Here is a 24,139-nt window from a genome sequence, read left to right on the forward strand (position 1 = left end):
CTCATCTTTCTCCCACGGAGCAGCTGGTAGTTTTGAACTGCTGACCTTGAGGTTCGCAGCCCGATTCGTAACCACTATGCTACCAGAGCTCCTTATAAGTGTTCATAAATTTTGTTCATCCTGAAAACAGACTGAAAACATAAACTAATTTATAAATGAAATCCTACACCAATATTTTTCTTTCTACACTGTCTTTTGGTACACTTTTTAAATTAGTAGTATATCCCACCTTCTCAATTTTTCCAGATATTTCCTGTATACTCAATCCTACTTTGTTGGGTCTAACTTTTTAGAATTTTCTTAGGAATTCAGAGATTTTGTTGTCATAATGATCAAATGAATTAATTTCATGACCATATGGTAGATCTACAAGTTAATATTCTTCAAGTCCCTGACACTTTTGGTCACAAAAGTTTTTTCTTTCTTTATAAAAATGATCTGTATCCTTACTTCTTAATTTCAAAAGTGACCTTTTTTTTTCTTCCTGCTTTCCTTCCTTTGTAATCATTCCTGCTGGTCCCCAAATGTAGAATCCATATTTGGTTCTTTCATATATTACTTGTCTAACTTGTTTTGTAAACATTGTAATCTACAAACCCTCTCCTTTGCTATGCCTTCCCAAAACTCCAAGGAAAGTTTCACAGCATCTTCTTAATAGTTTTATTTTACTGGAAATATGATTACTTGGTATTTTGTTATATATATATACATATATATATAGTAGCGTAGTGGATACGAATCGGGCTGCTAACCTCAAGGTCTGCAGTTCGAAACTACCAGCAGTTCCGTGGGAGAAAGATGAGGCTTTCTGTTCCTGTAAAGGTTTACAGCCTCAGAAACCCTATACAGGGTTGCTATGGGTCAGAACTGACTTGATGGCACTAACAACAATATATATCATTGTTGTTAAATTTAGGAAATCCTTGAAGTCCCAGAACATAATAGATGCTTGCTAAATGTCATGCTATGTAGTTATACTGATATTTACCATGCATCCATTAGTGAATAGTCTAGTCTGTTATACTGCATTCATTGTTGGATAATAGTTCCTCTGCCCATTCTTACTGCCACCACCTCCTCTACACCTTATTTCTTGCTATCTAAATGTTTCTGGATATTTCACCCCTTATTAGCATAATTCCCTGATTTTAGCTTTTCTCCTTCCTCCTGTTTTACAAGAATTGGTGGACCCTGGTGTGGTGCTGTGGGATAAAGAACTAGATGTCAATGTCGGTTTGAACCACAAGGACGTTGATTCAAACTCACCGGCCACTCTTTGAAAACCGTATTCAGGATCACTATGAATGGGAACTGACTCAAGGGCACTTAACAACAACAACCTTTAATTAGATTGTTTACTGCCTAATTTTTTTTCCCCCTCAATTAATTGATTGAAGGTTTACAAAGCAGTTCAGTTTTCAATAAAACAATTCACACATATTTTGTTTCATCTCATTGACTGTAACCCCCACAATAAAACTTCACTTATTCCACTTCTGCCATGTGTTTCCTGTTTTTACTCCTCTTTCTTTCTTTTCCCTTCTAAACTTTTTTCTTGAGTGAATAATGCCATTTTTATCTCAAATGTTGATTATTCTAAAGAATGCATACTAATGTTATTGTTCCCCTTACAAAGATGTGTTTTGTTCGGCTGAGAATTGAGCCATTGGGGTGAGTTCATTTCTTGGACTGAAAGGTGACTAAGGGCCAATAGTGTCGGTGTTTCCACCATTATTTATCAAACCAGTAAGCCTGGTCTTTTTATGATTTTCAGTTAAACATTTTTTGAGTCTCATCCCCTCTTATGTATAATTCTTATACATACCTGTGGTGTAGCAAATTATCCAATGTCTCTTCTAACCATAGTCTGCAACACCCACCAAAAAATGTTTCTGTCTTGCTGGGTCTAGGTAAGAAAATGTGGAAGAAGATACTGGTAGGATGACACAATTCAGCTGTGGCTGTTAGCAGAGTTCATTGGAATTGGAAAGACAGGAAACTCTGTTGTTGTACACCATCGAATCAGTTCCAACTCTAGATACCCTGTATAGCGTTTTCAAGAACAAACGTTGAGTTTGAGTAGCTGACTTTGTGTTTATCAGTTCAGTGTTTATCCTAGCATGTCACACAAGGCTCAGATGTGTAAAATGAACCACATCAGAAGCAAGAGAGGGATCTCACTACCATTGAAGAGTCAGGAGTAGAGTGTCCTATGGAACTAGAGATCCCTGCACACTGGACCTCCTCCATCCAGGGACAGAAAGCTATGACACCAGAGGAGTGGCAGAGGAGGAGCATCAGCAGAACTAGCAAAAGCACAAGACAGGGCTGTCAGCATCCCAGTCCGCTGAGCAAGTAAAATTGGCTTTGGGCACAAAGCTTGCTTATACAGTAGGGTGCCTCCAGGCTCTAGTGGGAAAGCTAGCTAGATTGTTGACCCCTAGAGCCAGATCCTAGTGCCTCAGGGTGACATTGATGGTGGAGAGGTGTGTTATATAGGTGGTCATTAGTAGCTAACAGCAACAACTGACCCTGTGATTTTCTGATACTTATTGTAACCTGTTAACTTCCCTAAAAAACCTCATAACTGTGAGTAGTGTCTGAGTTCTGTGTGGCCATTGTAATACACAAGCAGAGAGTGTCTTGGCAGAGATGATTGGTGCTATTATGATTGGTCTTTTTATGATTTTCAGTTAATAAATGTTTTGAATTTCATCCCCTTTTGTTTATAATTATTATACATACTTGGTCCTCAATCTTTGTAATACAACTTGTAGTGAACTTTCTCTTGCATTATATTTTCTACTTCCTGTCACTTCTTCACAATTTGAAAGAACTAAATGCCTAACATTTTCCTCAAACTCTTTTGCGTCTCTGCTCTTAGACCAATTTGCATTTGCAGATCTTGTGATCTGCAAAAGCCCAGACAATTCAGGTCAGTAGTATTTCCATAATGGAACCCTTCTTCTATGGATTTCCCTTGGAAACTGCTAGTTCTCTTGAACCTTTACTGCATATGTTCTTTCCCTTTATATGTTTATTCTCCTTTCTATGCCTCTTCATCACTTGATCACCTGGAAAGATTTTTTAAAGTATTCATATTTGGCCCTTGTTTCCATTTTGACTCATTTGCTTTAAGTTGGGATCTGACATTTCTTTTTTTTTTTCAAAGTCTTCTGGTTGATTCTAAATTGTATTTAGGTTTAAGAATAACCACTTAAGCTAATCTACTTCAGAGGTTTGTTAATTAACAGAATAGCAGTCAAGTCTATAATGCAAATTCATTCTCCTTCCCAGACAGTTGAAACATGTAGCTTTTCATGGAATGTATGAATAATATGAATTGTGGGTCATGACCTCTACTATAAAGACTAATTATATTTTCAATGAATTCAACCCAAGAAAGTAGGCTGATGTATAAATATTTTTCTGTTATCTCTTTCTATCACTATCACTATCAAAACCTGTATATGTCCATTTTTTTTTTTTATCAAATTAAATTAAAACTTAACTCTCAAAGCACATTGATGTTTCTTCAGAATTTAGGATTCTGGGGTAATTTTGTTTATATGGACAACTTAAATACTTTGCCACAATAATTTTCTTTATATAAAATCATCAAAATGTTTTAAAATATATTATTGTAATGCTGATTTTATAGTTTAAAAATCTAATGGAATATTTTAAAGATGCATTAAAATACTAAATGTGGTGTTTTACAGCCCTTTAATGATATTATTTATTTTGGATTGTTACTGAGAATTGTCTTTCTTTCATTCAGACATTATTTTATTATTAACTTTTTTAACAAAAAGCAAAACACTGATGAGTCTCACTACTATGGATTAAATTATATTCCACACAAAATGTGTGTCAAATTGACTGTACCATGATTCTCAGTAATTTGGTAGCTGTGTAATCATGTAAACCTCACATGATATGATATGATATGGTCAGCCAATCAGTGTCAATCAGTGGGATGCAACATCTTTACTTAGGTCATAGTCCCAGTCTGATGTAGAGGTCTCTTCCCTGGTGTGTATCTGGCATCATCTTTTATCTTATAAGAGATAAAAGAAGAGAGAAGCCACAGAGAAGAACGGATCTGTACAGTGAAGAAAGAAGAGTTGAGAGTGGAGTTCATCCTTTGAATCCAGGGTCCCTGATTTGGGAACTCCCTAGATCCAGGGGATTATTAATTCCAAGACACATGGAAAGTTCTAAGGAATGTCTGTACACAGATATTGAAAGGAGATAAGGACTTCCTCCACTGCTGACAGAGACAAAGCCTTCCTCTCTAACTGGTGCCCTAAATTTGGACTTCCAACCTCCTAAACTGTGAGAGAATTAATTTATGTTTGTTAGAGCCATCCACTTGTGGTATTTCTGTTACAGCAGCACTAGATAATTAAGAACCTATGTATTTGTTAACATATAAATAGATTTAAATTATTTTTAAATTACAGTGTTCTTCCTTCTACCAATAAATGTCATATGTAATCTAAAATATGGAATTAATATACTTATAATAAAAATAGAGTAGGAAATCAAGAAAATAAAATATACATGCTCATCATATTTGCTATATATTACCTTACAGAAAAATCATTCATTTGCTTTTGATATTTTTCTTTATAAATATAGCCCATCAACTGTCTCTCTGCTATACTATCATTACTTTTTGGTGGAACCTGCATTTAAGCTCAGATTCTAAGATTACTACTACCACCCAAATGTCACTTTGTTTTCTATTTTAAATATCAAAATGGAGCACAATTTCTCATAGTATCTTATTTGTATCCCTTTTGTCTATTAGCATGAATTTATGTATTTCTGTATTAATTTCTAACTTATTGTGATAGTGAAAACTGACTCTGAAAGATGTGATAGTCAATAAAACAGAATAAGAACAGTATTTATTTCTTCTCTCTGCTTTTCTGTGATTATTTTTAACCTATTGCTATGTCTTGAAGCAATAATGTGTCTGCAGGACTGTGGGTGTTCCTTCCAAGAATTCAACATTATAATTAGAATTTTATTACTCAGTAGTATTGGCTGAGTATCTCCTATGTGCAGACTGGAGTGGATTTAGGAGACAGATCCTCAGTGGTCTCATTTTTGAGCTGAGACAAAAGACATGAAGCAAATCACAGATAAATTGTAATCAATTGAGAATGGAAATTGAAAAGAATTTAAAAAAAAAAGAAAATATGAACATACAATATAAAATATAACAAATGCAAAATGATTCCTTTATTTAAATATGTGACATCACAATCACACTATTGAAAAGACCTATGGAAATTATTTGGAAGTAAGAAGAATGATTTTAGAGTTTATTTGTCATAAATTTTGGCCCATAGCTTGTAAAATCTTTAAACTGATTTTTTAAAAATTTAATTTATATATTGTAGTTTGAATTCAGTGAGATGTTATAAAGAGAAATATGTGATTAAAATATTTGGTCTTTTCATCAAGATTAAGCAATTCTAAGAGCTTGATTTTTAACTAGAATGAAAAAAAAAAAGATTCTGGAAAGACTATACACTCCAAATAAGTGTATGGAGGCTAAGCTACGATATTAGAAATACCAGTAATGTATAACATTATTTCTGTCCTTTATTTAATTTTCTTTAAAGATAAAGGGAGTATTTATGGGGATATGGTATGGTGCTGTAGGATAAACACTGGACTACAAGCTGCAAGGTTGCAGGTTCAAACCCACCTGTTACTCCTTAGAAACCTTTGAGTTGGAACCGAAGCAACAATACTTAACAGCAACAGCAATGCTTTCTGTAAGCAAAGTCAGTGTATCAACTTGGGGAAATGTCACACTCTTTTCAGTTTTCCCATTAATAACTCATTTTGAAATCCTACTGGCACCAGTTACAAGTTGTGATTTGTTTCAGACGCATTCAATTTATAGACATTCAAAAAAGTTCCACATTGCCTTACTATTTTCTGGTAACATTAATTTTATATTTTCTTTTAAAAATGATTATAACTTTTAAAATGTGCACACAAATACCAATTTCAAATCCATGCAGAAATTTAATGAATATAACAATTGTCAAGAATAATCTCAGAAGACATTTCTAACTTTGTTGTTAAGTGCTGTAGTCTGTTCTAATCCACAGCTACACTCTATAGGGTTTCCGAGGAGCAGCTGGTGAGCTTGAGCCCCCGACCTGGCAGTTCAAACCAATTTTGCAATCCAGCTCATTAATGCACAGTGTCACACTAGGACTCCACTTTTAACTTTACAAGCCTTTTAAATATTATTTTCCAAATTTTAATAATGTAAAATTAGTATACATAAGTGTATGTTGATGCATGACATTAATTTGTTCTTTTAATGAGCCTTAAATTTTTTCATTTTGTCTTGTAGTTAAAATAATCTGTAAATTCCATATATATAGTAAATCATCAGTTCAGCCAACCAAACCCATTGCCATTGGACAGAGCAACCCTATTGGACAGAGTAGAACTGCCCCATAGGGTTTCCAAGATGGTAAAACCTTGCAGAAGCATCTTCCACATTTTTCTATCATGGAGCAGCTGTTCATAATAAATACACACAATTGAATGTTATAGTTTGTTTTCCATTCCTTGAGTTTTGTTGTTGTTGTCGGCTCCGTCTCGTAAAGGGTTTCCGAGGAGCGGCTGGTGAGTTTGAATTGCCGACCCCAAGTTCTAACCACTCTTGAAGTCAAAAGCTTATTCTATGGTGCCATACAAGGACCCCATTCCTTGAATAAAGGACCTTTTATCTATTATTTCAATATTACTCCTGCAATTTCAACGTTTTAGTAAATATTTTCTCGGAATGAACTAATAAATAATTCTTATTTCCTAGAAATACATCTAACTTAATGTTTGTCTGCTGTTTCTTAATAAGTTAATTTTCCTGCCAGGCAACTTAACCTCGGAAACCCTGTACAGGGTCGCTATGGGTCGGAACTGACTCGACGGCACTTAACAACAACATATTAAATGTACTAAGTGTTTAAACATGTGTGGGTCTTTCGAAGAATTAGCTCAACATTTCATTGTCTTTCCAAATCACTAATTCTTTGATAAAGAGTAGAAAAAAGGTTGACTTTGTAGAGCTAACAATTCAGATTTAAATGTGTGTTTCAGTAAATTTGCTGTTTTCCTATCTCTATTTCAGAAGGAGAATCTTCAATTGTCCCATAATAAAATTTAAGCTCTAGGCGTTGCGTCAGATAATATGCAGTTTATCAAATAGATTTCAACATATCTAATAATTTTGTGTTGAACGAGTTGTGAATAGACCTTATTGTATGCAATTTGTGTATTTTTAAAAGACAATTTTACAATCTTACATTTTAGTGACATTCAGAATCTTTTCTTTTACAGCCATTTCGTAGAGTGACGTTTTCTGTTGTGAGTCAGCCTCAGGACCCACATCAGGGGTCACTGCAGAGTTGCTATGACAGCGGGCTGGAGGAGTCAGAAACACCAAGCAGTAAGAGTTCATCAGGGCCAAGACTGGGTGCCCTTCCACTCCCAGAGGACAACTATGAAAGGACCACGCCGGATGGCAGTGTTGGTGAGGCAGAGCATATGGAAAATGGTAGGGGCAAACACAGCATCCACACACATAATCACGCTAGTGAGCCAAAGTAATTAGAGTCACAAAGGTCAGTGTAAAAACCAAACTAAAATAGCTGACAACGACATTAAAATATTTTATTCTAAAGAATAAAGGTTTGCTAACATAAAGAAATTCCAAATAAAGGAACATAATTATAGCGATTTAAAATTGATCAAACTTGTACCATCATTTTAAAACAACGTGTCAGGGAAAAAAAAAAAAAAAAAAAAAAAAGCTTGCTTACAAATAAATAAGAGTAGTAATTGCTGTGAAAAGAAGCTAAATTAGTGCACAGTGCCTAAACAATAGCCGCTGAGAAAGGTCATGTGTTATTGTTTTTTTCTATTAATTTTTGTCATACAACTATTTCTTCAGTTCAGTTGTCCAGTGTTTGTGAGAGGAAGTGGCAATAAAAACATTGTTTTTTTTATGCTATGAGATATTTAGAAAGTTATTTTTTAATCAATCTTTTTAAGCAAAAGTTGAAATGGCGTCAAAGAAGGGCAGTGTTATTTCCTTATTCTTCATAGTTTGCTGTAAATATGATAACTCCACTCTCATTTGTGTATAAGACGTATTCTCATTTTTGTGCAAGGGAAATGATGGAAAGCAAACCACATTATTCTATAGTTTTATTATGTGGGGAGGTGACACTCAGAATTACCAAAACAATTAGTCTTATATAGATTCTATTTTAAGTTATAAAATTAGATTCCAAATAACATTTATAATACTTTCCAGATTTGTTTATATTCCCAAAGACAACAAGTTTATTTATTTTCTGAGAAACAGGTTGATCTCAAATAAGTTAGTTGTTACTAACTTTATTATTGTTTTAAATATAGAAAGAAGGATGGTTATAAATGTATGAAGGGGGCAGAATTACATGCATTTCATCTTCAGTGGAAACTAGGGATGGATTTGAAATCCTTAAATATCCCAATGTCCAAGTGAAAGACATTCTAACTTTATTTATTTATTTTGTCATATACCAGTTTCAGTAGTAATGATTTACATGTATAGAACATACCTAAGCAGGAGAAATTCAAAGTTTGATTCTATTTTTCTTGAAGTTTACCTGTAAATATTAGCATTCATCATTAGAAGTTAGTATAGCATAATTGACCCATAGTGAGATTATTGCTAAACTAAATCATGTTGAAAAAGTATGTCCACATTGCTATCTGAGTGAGTAGGTATGATCTTGAAGTATCTGATAATTAGTATACTTAATGAATTATACAGAGTTTAAATGGCATTTTATCTTACAGCCATAAAGGCATGCTTATTTGTGTGTATGGTGGTGTGTGCTTATATGGATGGGAGTGTGCTGTAGATTTGAAGAAATAATTTTAATTTATTTTTTACTCATTTTTTTAAATGAGTTTAAGAGTTTGGGTATGAATTGCAATACCAGTGAATGTATCATTTAAGGCAAATATGTTTGAAATAAGAAAAAACAAATGCCAGTAGATTTAGGAGGCCCTTGTTAGTACAAACGATATAAGTCGTTGGGTCCTAAATAAAATTTCAGAGATTTGAGTGCCCATAGAAGCATCTTTGAGAAAGGTCTGGTGAACTACTTTAGAACAAAATCAGCCATTGAAAAACCCTATGGATCACTGTCTATTATGACACGAATGAATCCCAGTGGGTCAGAGGAGGTGACTTTATGGTAACTGGCTTTAAAATACTTAAAGTAAGCAGCAGAGTTCTGGTGTGGTACTGTGGGCTAATGCCTTAGACTGCAAAGCCATTTTAACTGCAAGGTTGGTGGTTCAAGCTCACCAGCTGCTCCTCAGAAACCCTTACAGGGTTGCTATGGGTTGGGATCAACTCAATGGCACTTTACAAAAGCAACATAAGGCATCTTTTATTATAAATAATAATTCTAACTTATTAGTTGTAAAAGGAAATAAAGAACTCTTATGTAAAAAAAAAAAAAAGAAAGAATTAAAAATGTCTTAAGAGTACTATAATGACAGTTATATAAGAAGTCAGGATTAATTTAGGGGCACTTTTTATCCCTGAGATTACCTTTTGATGATAACATATAATTTTATTTGCATTTTTAAATTTTTTATTATTGCTGTAAACAACAAATAATTAAGCCCTTATTTTTTGGATTCCAATTATCTAAACAGAAAGGGCTTTGTATTATTGGCATTATAATCATATTTTGATTTGGTTTTCTGATGTTTTTCGAGTTTATTGGAAGTCAAAACCTTAAAAATAAGGAAAAAAAATAAAACACAGTTATATATTACAAACACATATCTGTTACTTTTCAGGAAGCATACATGGAAAACATATCAAGTGAGCTTGTTTAATAACAGTTTTATTGAAAATTTTCCCAAGGAAAGTGTTTATTTTTTATAATCATATTTTAAGTCCCAGTCAATAGCAAGGACTACCATATTGAAACCAATTTTTCTTTACTTTATATGTGACTGGCACTTTTGAAATTCAGGGTTTATATAACCATTTGCCATATGCTAACTGTGATTTGTGTTGGCCCTGATCTATAGGTAATGACAGAAGGAGATGGGATGCACTCTGGGTGATCCAAATGTAGAGTTGACATTTGAGTAAGAGTTTTATTGGGTCTAAGTTTTCAGACACTCATCTAACTGTAAAGTGCAATTGTGTTGCTTGAATTCTGGTTATTTCATCTTCAATATTAATGGATCATTCTGACATAAATAGCATTGGATCTGAAACCTGTCAAGTATTCATTTGTCACATTTAATTGGAATCCAGGTAATCTACAGTGTTTTGCTTGGTTAGGTTTTAATCAGGAGTTATATTGGATTTTCATTTGGATTTTTCATGAGAACACCATTTTGTATGCTGTCTTAGCTCCTAACTATTAGTACTTCAAATATTTACCTTCAGTTTTCACCTATGAGAAACAATACAGTCTTACTTACAATTTTGCACTAATTTTATAGTAAAATTTAGAAAATAATTTCCAGTGCAATAACATGTAACATTCCAATGTCATAAGACAAACCAAATCTAAATTGGGATAATTAGTGATTAAAAATAAAAAGTTGTTACAGATGATAGTACAAGGAGAAACTGGAACCCAGGAATATTTAAGTAACTAGGCAGTGAAATGCAGTTATGTTTTCAGAACTTTTAATAAGCCTTCTGTGCTTTTGCAAAATAAACAAAGAAATAATTTAAAATTTTGTATAATGATTCTCATTATTACAAGTTTTAACCTGTAACACTATCCACATTGGTGTCAAAGGAAGAATGAGATTTTATTTTCTTATTAGCATAAGAGAGAAAATATACTGGAGAATAAACATTATGTTGCTTGCAACCTGAATCCAGTAATGTGCAATAAAAGCCACTCTTTTATTAGTTCCAAATCTAGGGTGCTTATGTCACTGGGAGTTCTTGAAAGTAATGATGATAATTATTACATTTTTTCTTAATGTTGCAAAAAAACAAAACAAAACAAAACAAAAATTCATGAACTATACATTTACTCATGACAAAGATCAGTAACATATTTCTGGCTTTAATTTATTATCAATATTATAATAATTATTTTTGGATGATCCTTTGATATGATTGATCAGTTGGCTAATTATTGTTTCATTAAAACAAATGTAATGGAATAAATTATTTTATAATAATAAGTTCCTGGTGATAATTTGTAAAATGATAAAATATTTGATAATAAATGTGGTAAAATAATGGAAACCTACTACATTGGGAATTTGTGTAAAGCCAAGTATAGCTTTAAGAGTACCATGGCATTGAGGTAAATATGGACCATGCAAGAGCTTGCCCTGATCATAATTATGAAGTCATCTTCATACCTCCTGAAATATTATTTAACAATCTCTTTAGGTCTCACTGTATATGTACTGACTCCTGTTTTCATGATGTTTTTCACTTAATTCTTTCCAAAGTACCCTCTGACTCATCTTTTAAGACTAGCTGTATATGTGTGCCTTGAAAATACATAATTATTATTTAAATATATATAACAATCTTGGATACAGACAACAACCACTTTGATTTATAATCCCAGTTTTGCCATCAAGATTAGGTAGGTCACTTACTTCTGAGTCTCTTTTTGATCATCTGCAAGGCATTAACTAAGTTAACTCTGAAATCTTATCTAGATCCAACATTCTGTAATTTTCTGTTTACATTCATCTTTTTTTCAATCTTTTGCTCTCCAGAAAAGAAACTTTATCTGTTAGTGAGATGGAAAATGAACTTTGATTATATATTTTAATATGGGTAGGGCAGAAATTATTCTAGGGTCTTCCTCTCAACCCACATAGCATATGTGCATTCTAATAGTACGTAACATATTTATTATATTAATCAAAGAGTAGATTAAGTCAAATGGTGTGATTTCTGGCCACGTGGGTGGATAGGTTGGCACCACAGCAGGCCAGTGTGGGAGATTATTTTAGAGCCTCCCTCAAATCACATTGTGCAACAACCATCTGTAGCTTTGAAATGACCCTGAGTTCAATGCCTTTCAAAAACATTAATTATAATCAAGACAGCTCATAGTAAAAAAAAAAAAGCACATTTTCTTTCCTGCTTGATTATATAATGTAAACTTTGGTCAGATTAAGAGTGAGATATCTGAGAAGACAGTGTATGAGTACAGTTTCCTCTAGGCAATCTGTAACTAACAGAAATAAATCAAAATAGAAATTAAGAGTTAAGCAATACTGCAGCTCTAAAAACATTTAATGAAGTCAGATATTTGGCCACCCTAAATTTCTAATAAATTTTATGTATCTTCATTTTTCATATATTTAATAAATAAGTTTGGCTTCATATGTTAATGTTTTTTTAATTCCCTACTTCTGAACTTGTTTGCATAGTTAAATTTATAAAATGTAGGATAAACAGTTGTATTTTCTGGAATCATTTTTAATCCCTCATCTCCTCATTCCACGTGCTTCAAACAAGGAAATGGATTAGAATATATTCTCCTTGAAGGTTACAACACAGTAGTCCATCATAAACCCATTTTTCACATGGAATTTTTTGCATTGCTTTTATAAATAAAGGATAAAATATTTGAAATATCATTGAAAATGAGTTACCATTTTGTTGTGGTGGTTGTCATTGTTGTTATGGCCAATGACAATGAGAATGAAGACTAAACTCATATTTTCTGAATGGGGAATAAATGAATTCCTCTTTCATTTTCTCCCACATACCTAAATTTTATGCAGGCTCCTGTAAATTCACTGTTATGTAGGTGCTTTTGTCTTGCACTCTGAACCATGCAGTGTTATTTTCCATCTTTCCAAAGATCGTCACACACTTGTAAATAAGCATAATACTTCAAAAACAAAAGCTTTATGGTTTTTCACTGTAGGGAGAGAAAACATATATTGCTAAGATTCATTGTAATGACTCAATATTTCACTGCATTATTCTAGTTGCCAGTGTGTTTCTGAGGTCACATCTCCTTTTCTTGCTATCTCTGAAATGACTCTTTACTTTCAAAACAAGAAGTCCTCATGTCCTACTTTAGGGATATGCTATTCATTCTAGTTCTCCAATGTGACTATATAGAGAAAATAATTATAGAGGCATTCTCTAAGCTAGATGTCAGCTAGCCAAGGTGTGTGCTATAGCAACTTTCCACTTGTAAAAGGAGCAATACAATCTAAATGACTATAAGGAAGACATTGTCGTAGAGGGGAATGGGAAATGTTACAGACATAGTACAGCGGTATACTTTGAAATCTAATGATAACGGTTTGAAAAGTTTTTCCTGATACTAGTAATATACTTTTCTGATCTCTCTTCCTTTCTTCAGCTATGAATTTTAAGACTCATTTTGGAAGGAACAAAATGAGATTGTAGCATATAATTTATCAGTAAATAATGCAGGTAGTAACAATTTCATTTCAAATGATAAATTATTTATTATGTTTGTTTAAGCAGTAATGACAGCAGTTACTTTTATTATTAATTTAAGTGGATTTGACAAAGCACTATGTCTGTACGTTGAGAGCTTCATAAAATGTTGATTCTGATGTAAAGAGGTCCCCAAAACCACAAGAAAAATGATATTCTTGTTTTGATTACTTTCTAGTCAGTTCTAGTTTTTACTTTTATTAGGAAAACCTGGGGAAAACATTCAAGGAAAGTTTTTCTAAACACAGCAATGATTTAGAATGGAAAGAAGGAAGTCTTCTATTTGCTGGTATCAAATCAGCCCAACATTTTATGCTCTTTTTCACCTGTAGTGGAACATACAGTTATTGTTTTTTCTGCAATCTTTTTTTCTTTCTTTATTAAATGCCCATACATTCTAGGTTCAGTGTCCCAGTTGCATACATTCTTCTTCAAGTGTATACTTCTTTTTGAAATATTTCCAGTGCCAGAGAAAATGAACTGAAAATGTGTCCAAGTAGCAAGTTTATTGGAATTTCACCTTGGATTTTAAATTTTCAGTATTAATAATTAACACTGATAAAATGCTTATTGATTATTATTAATTTTATACTAATTTAGTTCCATAAAACTCAATCAATCTGCTTATTCTTTATTCCATTTGAGAAGCTCTAAACAAGTCTCAAAGTGCTTTTGAAGGTCACTTGGGTTCATTGCATCCAGACTTTTGAAGCATTTGATTCCTGAGTTTCAGTACAATATTTGTGCTTTGTTCCTTGCTTAACTTAGATATTATAACCATATATTCTGCATTATGCCTTTTGTTATAGACTGTTTATGCTTCTGTGTTTCCTCTTATCTTTGTCTAAATTTATGTGTAAGGAAACTTGTTACTGAAATGTTTGTGATAATGCTCTTATCTTCTGTGTATTAAAGAAACCCAGGAGCTTAGCTCTTAAAGTGTAGTTAGCGCTCTTAACCTCAGAGGTTAGCCCACTTACAAAGAAACTGTTTCAACTCAATATATATTTAGGTAAAACACTCTTCATTGTTATATCTTCTATTGCAGGTGTTTTTTTCTAAGTAAAGCAATCTCTTATTAAGGAAAAAGAAAAAGAAAAAAGAACTAAAGCAAAGCAGAACAATATATTTGATGTCACTTTTTCATGGGGTAATTATGTACACAGTGACAGAGATGTGGTTATTCATTTTAATTCAACAAGCATGCATTGAAAATAAAATACAGACAAGGCCTACTGAGGAAGTTTAAGCAAATAAGAAAGAATTCCTGACTTCAAGGTGGAAGCTCTTTTGTTGTAGAGACACAACCTTGATTGCAATAAATCCACTGTAATATTAAAAGGAGACGGCTCATTAGAGAAGTGCAGAGTGCTGTGAGGGCAAGGAAAATTCTGTGGATGAAACAATTATAAATGTACTTATCAATATTTTACATTTTATATGTAAAATATTGGGTTGAAAGAAGGACCTTGAAATAGTATTCGCTTCATCTCTCCATCTTTGATGTATTTTAAAAGCAATTACTAAATTGGCATGTGCACTTCATGGTAAGCCAAATAAATTCAGATTATTAAATTTATCTTTTTGGAATAAAGGTGTTTCTCTTTTCTTTGTGTGTGTGTTTAAGTGGGGGGGCATGTGGGGATTTGGTTTTTGTTATTTTTTTGGATGTGAGTATCTTTGTGCTAAACAAACTAGTTATAAAACTCTATAATACAGCATTAATGAAATTAACAGCTGCCATTAAATTCAAACTTTAATACATACTGGTTTTATTTCTCTGTTCCCTTGCTGTTTATAAACATGGACAATTACTAAATATGTATGTCACTTAAGTAAGGGTTTTCAAAACTAATAAAAGCCTATAGATAACCATTTGAAGCTGTTCTTATTTATTTTCATAAAACTCATTCTATTTTTCAAATAAATTCATTATTATATTAGATCTGACTAGATTAGATAAAGCTTGTTTTTGTTAAAGCAATTCATTCTTTTAGTGGTAATTGGAAAAAAAAAATTTTTTCTTACTATTAAGTTCACCGGAATTTTTTATTACTTCATGTCTCTTTTATCTGAAATATAGATGATTGGTTGTTTGCTTTTTAAACTTTGCGTCTGATGAATCTTATTAATTTATGCAAGAAGATTTTTTGGCATCAGGCATCATTATCTTTAGTATGCCTTCAATTGATGCTCAGAAAGTCTGCTTTAAGTTTCTTATAATAATAAAAATATTTAATACACACAAACTTGAATATCTTCTCTAAAACATTCTCTTTTTTTTTTTCAAGTATAACTTGTTTATTTGGAAGATAATTCTAGGAAACACCAATAGCACGGTGGGGAAGTGGGACAGGAAGCAGAAGGTATAAAGCACCTTATCAGGGTGGGTGACCAGTCTAATCCCACTGGGAGCTCTGGGTACCTTTTAATTTTTTTAAAAAAGTTTTTCTTGTTTATTGAGTAAGTGAAGGCTTGCAAAGCAGATCTCCATGTTTACATTCAGCAAATCATTGTAATGATTACAATCTCCTCCATGCACCCTTAGCCAACAGTATTTACCTCTATCACTTTTTCTTTTTTTGATGTACACATACCTCATTGTAATTAAATGTTCTTTTAAATGTCCAAAGGGTACATTTGCAAGCCAGCCACCTGCCCACAGGCACACTGCCTTTCTCAGTCCATGGCCTATAGTCCACTGCTGCTCTGTCTCTCTATGCCATTGTCTCTACCACCATCTTTGTTGTTGCAGCTTTTCCTGTTAGGATCCCTAGCTCTTCTCAAATACTTCACTCTTGATGGTTCTAGAATCTCCTGTTCCTGAAATAACAGATTAATTGTTCCCTCTTTTAGTTGCACCTCTTCTACCTTTACAAATGTGACAATTGCCATGAGACCTGAAAACAGTTACGAGCAGTTGAATCGTAAAATCATATCGCCCTCATCACCAGACCTATCTGGACATGAAGAAAACTATTCCATAGGATTTCTTTCTCCGCTCGTACTGACACTAAGTACCTTCACGAAAGCTTGTAAGCCATTCACTTCGTGCATTTTGTTGTTGTTAAGTGCTGTCGAGTCGATTCCAACCCATAGCGACCCTGTACAGGGTTTCCGAGGCTATAATCTTTACGGGAGCAGAAAGCCTCATCTTTCTGCCTTGGAGCCGCTGGTAGTTTCGAACTGCTGACGTTGAGGTTCACAGCCATTTTATAGCCTCACAATTTTGGTGCTGTCTCTCTCTCACAGTGTACTGAGGAGCCATGCTTTACCCTTGATATGGAGAATCCTTTCCTATTAAGTTTGAATTTGGGGCAGCCTCATCCATAATCAAGGGTCCAGATAATAAGGTTGTAGCAAATTACGCTTGCTTCCTGTATCATACTTATTTATCTTCATCTGGTCAAATGCTAATCAGCAAGCCTTCCACGCTTGGTCCAATGGGTAATGTCTGGGAGTCTGGAGCTCTCGTATACATCCCCCCTCTTCAGATCAGCTGGCTGTTTCATTCTTAACTTTAACTCCCAGTGGCAAGGTCAGTGTCATTGGACTCCAGAGTGTACACATCTCCCTGAACATCACACCAGCCAGCACATCCTCTTCTCTATCTTAGCTCAAGCTCATCGGGTGTCTATAGAATATGGCCTATCTCAATCCAGGTCTTCTTTGCTACATTTCCCCCATTTCCACTCACAAGTTGACCAGGATGATCGCCAGAGAGCATACAAGACTGTTGGTGTGTTCCTTTTGAGTTTCAGTCTTAGAAAGAGATTTACTCTGATGAGCTGACTTTTCTTGCTTTGGTGGCTCCAGAACAAACAGCTTGCTTGATATTGTCACTGCCAAACTGCCTGCTTTTTTTCTTCTTTTTCTCGCCTTCTTCCCCCTCATTAGTCTTTCTTTTAAGAAGTATTATCTATTTCTTTAGCTGTTCTGGACTGGTCTGCATGTCTTTTCAAATGGGAATGTGTCACTACTGAAGGTTCTGTGTGGGGTCCAGTATTCCACCTAAGGCCCCATACTCCACCAAGGCTTAACAAGAAGCCTGTTTCCTGGGTACATTCTACACCCCTTTTAGATAATCCAATACATTATAGGCTGAAGACAGGCTTATAAGCTTTCTGTAATCATCTTCCCCAATTATCCTTTCTTACCCCCTTAAATGTTTGTATTACATTAGTAGGCAGGGGAAACCAATACCCACAAAATAGTCAAGAACCTTAACATTATTTTCTCTACTTTACACCTTCAGCCTATGTCTCGATTCTTATATCATAGAGCCTTATTACTCCAAGGCTATGCATATATCCCACGTATACCTACTGACTCGATGGCACCTAAAAACAACAACAACACACCTCCCAATATTTCCCTATCATCCTGTTTCCTCTATCCGTCTCCCCTTTCTTGTGCATTGATCTCCCCCTCGTATTTATTGCCCTCCCTGTCCTGCGAGTAATCACACATCTCTTCCTGACCTGTAAGTTACTGTCCTCTCCCTCTCACCCCTGGTAACCCTCGAAGAATTATTATTTTAATATGGAAAGGTTTTCTTAAGTTTTTACAATAATGTTCTTATGCAATAGTTGTCCTTTTGTGCCTAATAAATTTTACTAAACATTATGTCCTCAAGGCTCATCCATGTTATGTGGTGGTTTGCAGCTTCATCGTTATTCTTCAAGGTAGCACAGTATACCATTGTGTGTATGTACCAGAGTTTGTTTATTCATTCTTCCATTGCTGGGCTCTTCAGTTGTCTCCAGTTTTTTTGCCACTGTGAATAGTGCTGCAATGAACATCACTGTTCATATATTTACTCGTGTTCAGACTCATATTTCTTGTGGATATACACCAAATAGAGGTTTATATTTTATTTCTATTTCTAGTTTTTTGAGGACATGCCATACCATTTTGTAGAGTGGTTGAAACAATTTTCAGTCCCACCAGTAATGTAGGAGAGCCCCAGTATTGCCAGAATTTCTTGTCCTCTGCTTTTTTGAACTTCGCAATTACTGCTGATGTGAAATGATACCTCATTGTTGTTTTGATTTGCATCTCTCTGACTTTCTGCTCCCATAAAGATTTACAGAGTTGGAAACCCTATGCAGGGTCAATATGAGTCAGAACTGACTCCAAGGCACATAACAACAACAACAATAACTAATGATAGTGAAAATATCTTCATATGTTTGTTTGCTGCCTGAATATCTTCCTTGGTGAAATGTCTAATCATGTCCTGTGCCCATTTTTCAAATTGGGTTATTTGTCTTTTTCTTGTAGCTGTGTTGTGATTTCCTATAAATTTTAGATATTAGCCCCTTGTCTGATATGTTCTTGAAAAAACGGTGTCCCCTGTCTGTAGGCTCCCTTTTTACTCTTTTGATACACATTTCCAAGTCATCTAATTTGTTCTTTCTTGTTTATGTGCTCTTTGCCATGTTTAATAGTCTATGTATGCCACATATTAGAACCCTTAACTATACCCTTATTTTTTCTTTGCTAATCCTTATAGTCCTGGGATTTACATTTACAGCTTCAATACATGTTGAGCTAATTTCATATATTTTGTGAGATATGGGTATTGTTTCATTCTTTTGAAAATTGATTTCTAGTTTTGCCAGCACCATTCGTTGAAGAGACCATCTATTCCCCATTTAATGCATTTTGGCTCTTTGTCAAAGATCAGTTGACTCTATGTGAATAGATTTACTTTGGGGTCCTCAATTCTGTTCCATTGATCTATGTGTCTTTCATTGTAACAATACCAGGCTGTTTTGACCACTCTGACCTTGTGGTAAGTTTTGAACTCAAGAAGTGAGAGGCCTTCAACTTTGTTCTTTTTCTCAAGCAGTACTTTGCTTATCAGAGGTCTCTTTCCCTTCCAAATAAAGTTTGTGATATTTTTTTCCATCCCCTCAAAGAATGTTGTTGGAATCTGGATTGGGATTGCATTATATCTGTAGATTGCTTTGGGTAGTATTGAATTTTCACAATAATATGTGTTCCTATCCATGAACATGGTATATTCTTTCATTTTTGTAAATCACTTTGGTTTCTTCTAGTAGTGTTTTATAGTTTTCTTTAAATAGTTCTTTTGTTTCTCTAGTTAAACTTATTCCTAAATATTTTATCCTTTGGATGGCTATCATAAATGGCATTGTTTTACTTATTCCCTCTTCAAAGCTGTCTTTATTAGTATATTATATTATAATCCAACTGGTTTGTGTATGTTGATCTTGTACCCTGCCACTTTGCTGAATCTTCCAATGATTTCTGGTAGTTTTTTTTTTTGCCTTGTCTTTGGGATTTTAAATGCATGATGATCATATTGTCTGCAAACAGAGAGAGTTTTACTTCTTCCTTGCCAATTTGGACACCTTTAACCGCCCTTTCTTGCCTTGAGTCCTAAAACTGACATCTTTTTTCTTCATCACTTTAAAAAGGTCTTGTGCAGCTGATTTGTCTAATGTTGTATGTCACTATAGAAGGATAAGTCAAGTGGTATTGCTGTTAGAGTTCCAGTTCATACATGCATAGTTTGATTCTAAACTTGTTTAAACATGTATTTGCCATCAGTGGATAGTTATGGAAAAGTTATCTCAGGAATACACTTTTTAGGATGCTTCACAACCAAAACAGTGGCTTCCAAGGATATCTGCTGGCACAGTTAAATTCAAGGCAGAAAGGGCAGCTCAGAAGATTATGACAACTCTTTTTTATGATTTCAAAGGAGTTATTCTGGTATATTTTCCCTAAGGACACAGGGCAATCACCAGGGCTTATGAAGAAATTTTTAAGAAACAGAAAAACTGCATTTGTGAGAATAAGAGCAGGAAAGTTGTTCTGAGGAATGTTTTTTTTTGTTTGTTTTTTTTTCCATCACAACAATACACCTGCTCATTCATCGAGGGCAGCAAGAACTATATTAGAATAATTTCTTTAAGAAACCTTACCCTTCTACCTTATATTTCTGATCTTGCCCCTTTAAATTTAATTTGTTCCCCAAACTCAGAGAACATTTCAGAAGAACATGATCTGAGTCCCTTGAAGGTCCCCAAACTGCCATTTTAATGTGCTATAAACTGAAGAGAACAGGATTCTTCAAGGAAAGGTTAATGGAGACACTACCTTTTAAAGTGTGTAGACTTATTCAGAGCAAATGTTGAGAAACAATAGCGTCACATTTTTATACTTTTGTTTAATTGAAGTTTTTGTGATTTTATAGCAATACTATTTTTTTTTTAATATTCACTCTCACGGATTTATATGAAATCTGCAGTAATTGTAACATAAATTTCATATAATAAAAGATAACAGAAGAGTACCCAGCTTTTTAGAAACGTTTACTCATTGTTTTCTGTTTTAAAATGTTCTGTGTGTGATTTTATTTCTGCTATGAAATTCTCTTTAACTATACTGATGAGGTAATTACAAAACCCTTACAGGACCTAACAGTAGCTTGCTGCTTGAGGTTGCAGTCCTCTGATCTACAGTGCCCTATGTTGAATTGTGCACATTGTTTCTATTCAGTACCAGGCTGCCTTTGACCAGTCTAGCATTTATAGCAAAAGGTCATTCAGCCATAGTTGGGATGTTATATAATGAACAGGGAATTTGGAGTATCATAAGAATTCATTGGGTTACATTCATTAAATTTGTGTTGGATTTTATTTAAAAAATAATAGAAATATTCAGGTTTGTCATGCATAGTACTTTATTGTAAGGTAGTTATGGCAAGGCATGTAAGAAAAACATCACAATATGTATTTAGAACAGAAAATCAAAGTTAACAATTAACAGTTACAATATAAATTTTATAGTTAGAGTTCCAATCTTTAAACTTCAAGAATTTACGTTTTACAAGTCTTGGGAGATAGACTACACCAAGTTCCATACTGGATGGAAGTTCTTCTTAGTTAGGATCCCAGATCATTGGATAGAATCCCAAGCTAGTGTTGGATTTATAAGATAGTCCTGGTGTGGCACTGTGAGTTAATTCATAGGATTGCAAAGTCAGTTTAAAGCACACGGTTGGTGATTTAAGCTCACCTCAGAAACAATTTTCAGTGTTGCTTTGGTTTGGAACCAACTCTACGTCACTTACAACAACTGAAACAAGACTCTGTAGAGAGAAGTTCCATCTATGACTTCTTTCAGGGACTGAGTAGAAATTGAAGATTTAAATATGAACTTATTATCTCATCTTCATATGATTAGGACCCATGAGATTTGGGTATGTTATGTTTTTCTTTCAGGAATGTTGGTGTGGTTCTGTAGGATAAGCACCGGACCACAAGATCAGTTTTAACTGCAAGGTTGGCAGTTCAGGCTCACCAACTGCTCTTCAGAAACCTATACTGAGTTGCTATGAGTGACTCAAGGGCAGTTATTAAAAACAACATTAACTCATTATAGTTTTTGAACATATATTCTATTTCTTGAGCACACCATGCAAATTTCTCAAAGATTCCAAAGCAAATGTGACATGTTCTATGCCTTCTTGATGTTTAAATATTGTGATAGAGTCGACATGTAAAAAAAATTAAATACTTACAAGTGAGTGTATGAACATTACTTTATGGAAACAGTAAGTTCTAGGAAAACCAGTGGAGGAAATGAGGTGTGGATGTGTAAAATGTTAACTAAGTCTTGAATGATCACTAAGTAGTGATTTGGTGAGCAGAAATACTGGTGAGGAGAAGGAGAGTTATGTGCTAACTAGTTAGTGCTGACTCATAACAGCACTATACAGGTTAAATGCAAAGCACAACATGTTTTCAGAAGAATGAGTCTGATTAAGATACATGAGGTGGCTTGAAAAAGTTTGTGGAAAAATAGAATTAAAAGATAATAGAATTTTTCCACAAACTTTTTTTTAAAGGCCACTTGTATTGAATTGAAGGTGCCTTTGAAAACTGCAGGTAATATCTAATAGGTTGCTAGGAATGTAGATCTGAAATTAGAGATATAGATACAAAGCAGAAATGTATTTTTTGGATTCTTTAACACACTGAACACACTGGTGACTATGAGTCTTAGGGACTAGATAGTACCAGAGACTAAATAACACCCTTAAGGTATATAAAGATTTAAGGAAGTAATGAGAGAGAGAGAGAGAGAAAAAAAAAGTTCAATAAAGGAAACAACCTGATTTTTAAAACTAAGCAAAAGCAAAAACAATAAACAAAGAAAATGTAGCAGGTCAACTGAGAAGTTAAAGTTAGAAAAATGGCATTATTAAATGCCCAGTGCTACAGGGATGAAGACAAAGAGGAACAAGAATGAAATCATACAGAATTGATTAATGACAGAATGGGGAGATACAGGAGGGCATCTTTTATTTTATTTTTTTTCCTTTGGAGTCCTGGTGTGGCACTGTGGGTTAATGTGCTGGACTGCAAGGTCCATTTGAACTGCAAGGTTGGTGGTTCAAGCTCATCAGCCACTCCATGGAAACCCTTTATAGGGTCACTATGAGTCAGAACTGACTCCACAGCACTTAACAATAACAACAATCCTTATCCTCACACTAAAATCTCTTTGAGGATAGAACTATTATTTTGTTTACCATTGCAAAAAAGTATCTGGAATATGAAGCACCTACATTTAAGTGTCCAAACAAGCAAAAAATATATTGAATTTAGTTATGGAGATGAGGATTTTGTTGAAAATACAGATTAAATGTGTGAAATAACAGAAAATTTGATACCAGACAATTAATGTAAAAATATAATTGAGAATTTCTCTCCCGGGTCACCAAGTCCCATACCATTAGGGTGGGGGTGGAACATGATTGGATTCCTTGACATCCATCTTAATCAATTGCTATGGTATGAGTTTGCATTATTTTTTTGAAATTCTGAAAATAGTGCACAGTTAAATTTCTGTGTAATAGCATTTGCTCTTTTTCTTGAATGACAGGATAATCATTCTTGTAAACAGGTTTTGGCTTCTCATATGACTTGATTGGACTCCTGGTGTAGCACTGCAGGATCAGTACTAGACTGTGAACAACAAGGTCAGCAGTTCACATCCACCAGCTGCTCCTTAGAAACCCTATGTTGTTGTTGTTATGTGCTGTGGAGTCGGTTCCCAGGGTCGATATTATTCAGAACTGATTTGACAGTACTTAACAACAATAATACATAGCATAGCCTGTATGTTTTATACTATGTCATCATTTGCCCACTTAATTCCTTTGAAATTGAAATAGTGCTTAACAAGTTATAGTGACATTAGATAATTGAGAACATTATCCAGGTCATGATAAAAAATAAATATATTTTGTGCCTTTAGTGTTCCTGACATTGTAATAGTGCTATGACTTGTTAGTAATAATATGCAAATAGGCATATTTCAAAGCAGAAAATAAATAACAGAATTTGCAAGAAGTTCAAATTTCATAACGTCTGCCTTGCCGAGTTATACTCATTTAAGAACAAGCTATGTGGCATCAAAGTGACAGCAGAAACTCAAAAGGTTAAGGGAGGAACAATAAGAGGGTGAGAATGCTTGCACAACTGGAAAAAATGACATCAATTTCATGGAATTGTCCATGTAGAAACTGTTGAATTGTTGTATTTTTTTGCTGTGTATAAT

The 24,139-nt window shown here is 34.1% G+C and overlaps 1 protein-coding gene across 2 annotated transcripts in view; it reads left to right on the forward strand.

Annotated features, from left to right (window-relative positions):
* The window catches only part of PCDH7 (protocadherin 7), a 700,269-nt gene that overhangs the window by 338,201 nt on the left and 337,929 nt on the right, over positions 1-24,139 (forward strand). Inside the window, exon 2 of one of the 2 annotated variants that reach the window (XM_006876249.1) lies at positions 7,381-7,597. In XM_006876249.1, coding sequence (XP_006876311.1) covers positions 7,381-7,597 — 217 coding nt within the window. The remainder of the gene's footprint in view (positions 1-7,380; positions 7,598-24,139) is intronic. The other variant, XM_006876250.1, reaches the window with a different exon arrangement.

The sequence above is a fragment of the Chrysochloris asiatica genome, unplaced genomic scaffold, assembly GCF_000296735.1.
Source record: "Chrysochloris asiatica unplaced genomic scaffold, ChrAsi1.0 scaffold00371, whole genome shotgun sequence".
NCBI classification, from domain to species: domain Eukaryota; kingdom Metazoa; phylum Chordata; class Mammalia; order Afrosoricida; family Chrysochloridae; genus Chrysochloris; species Chrysochloris asiatica.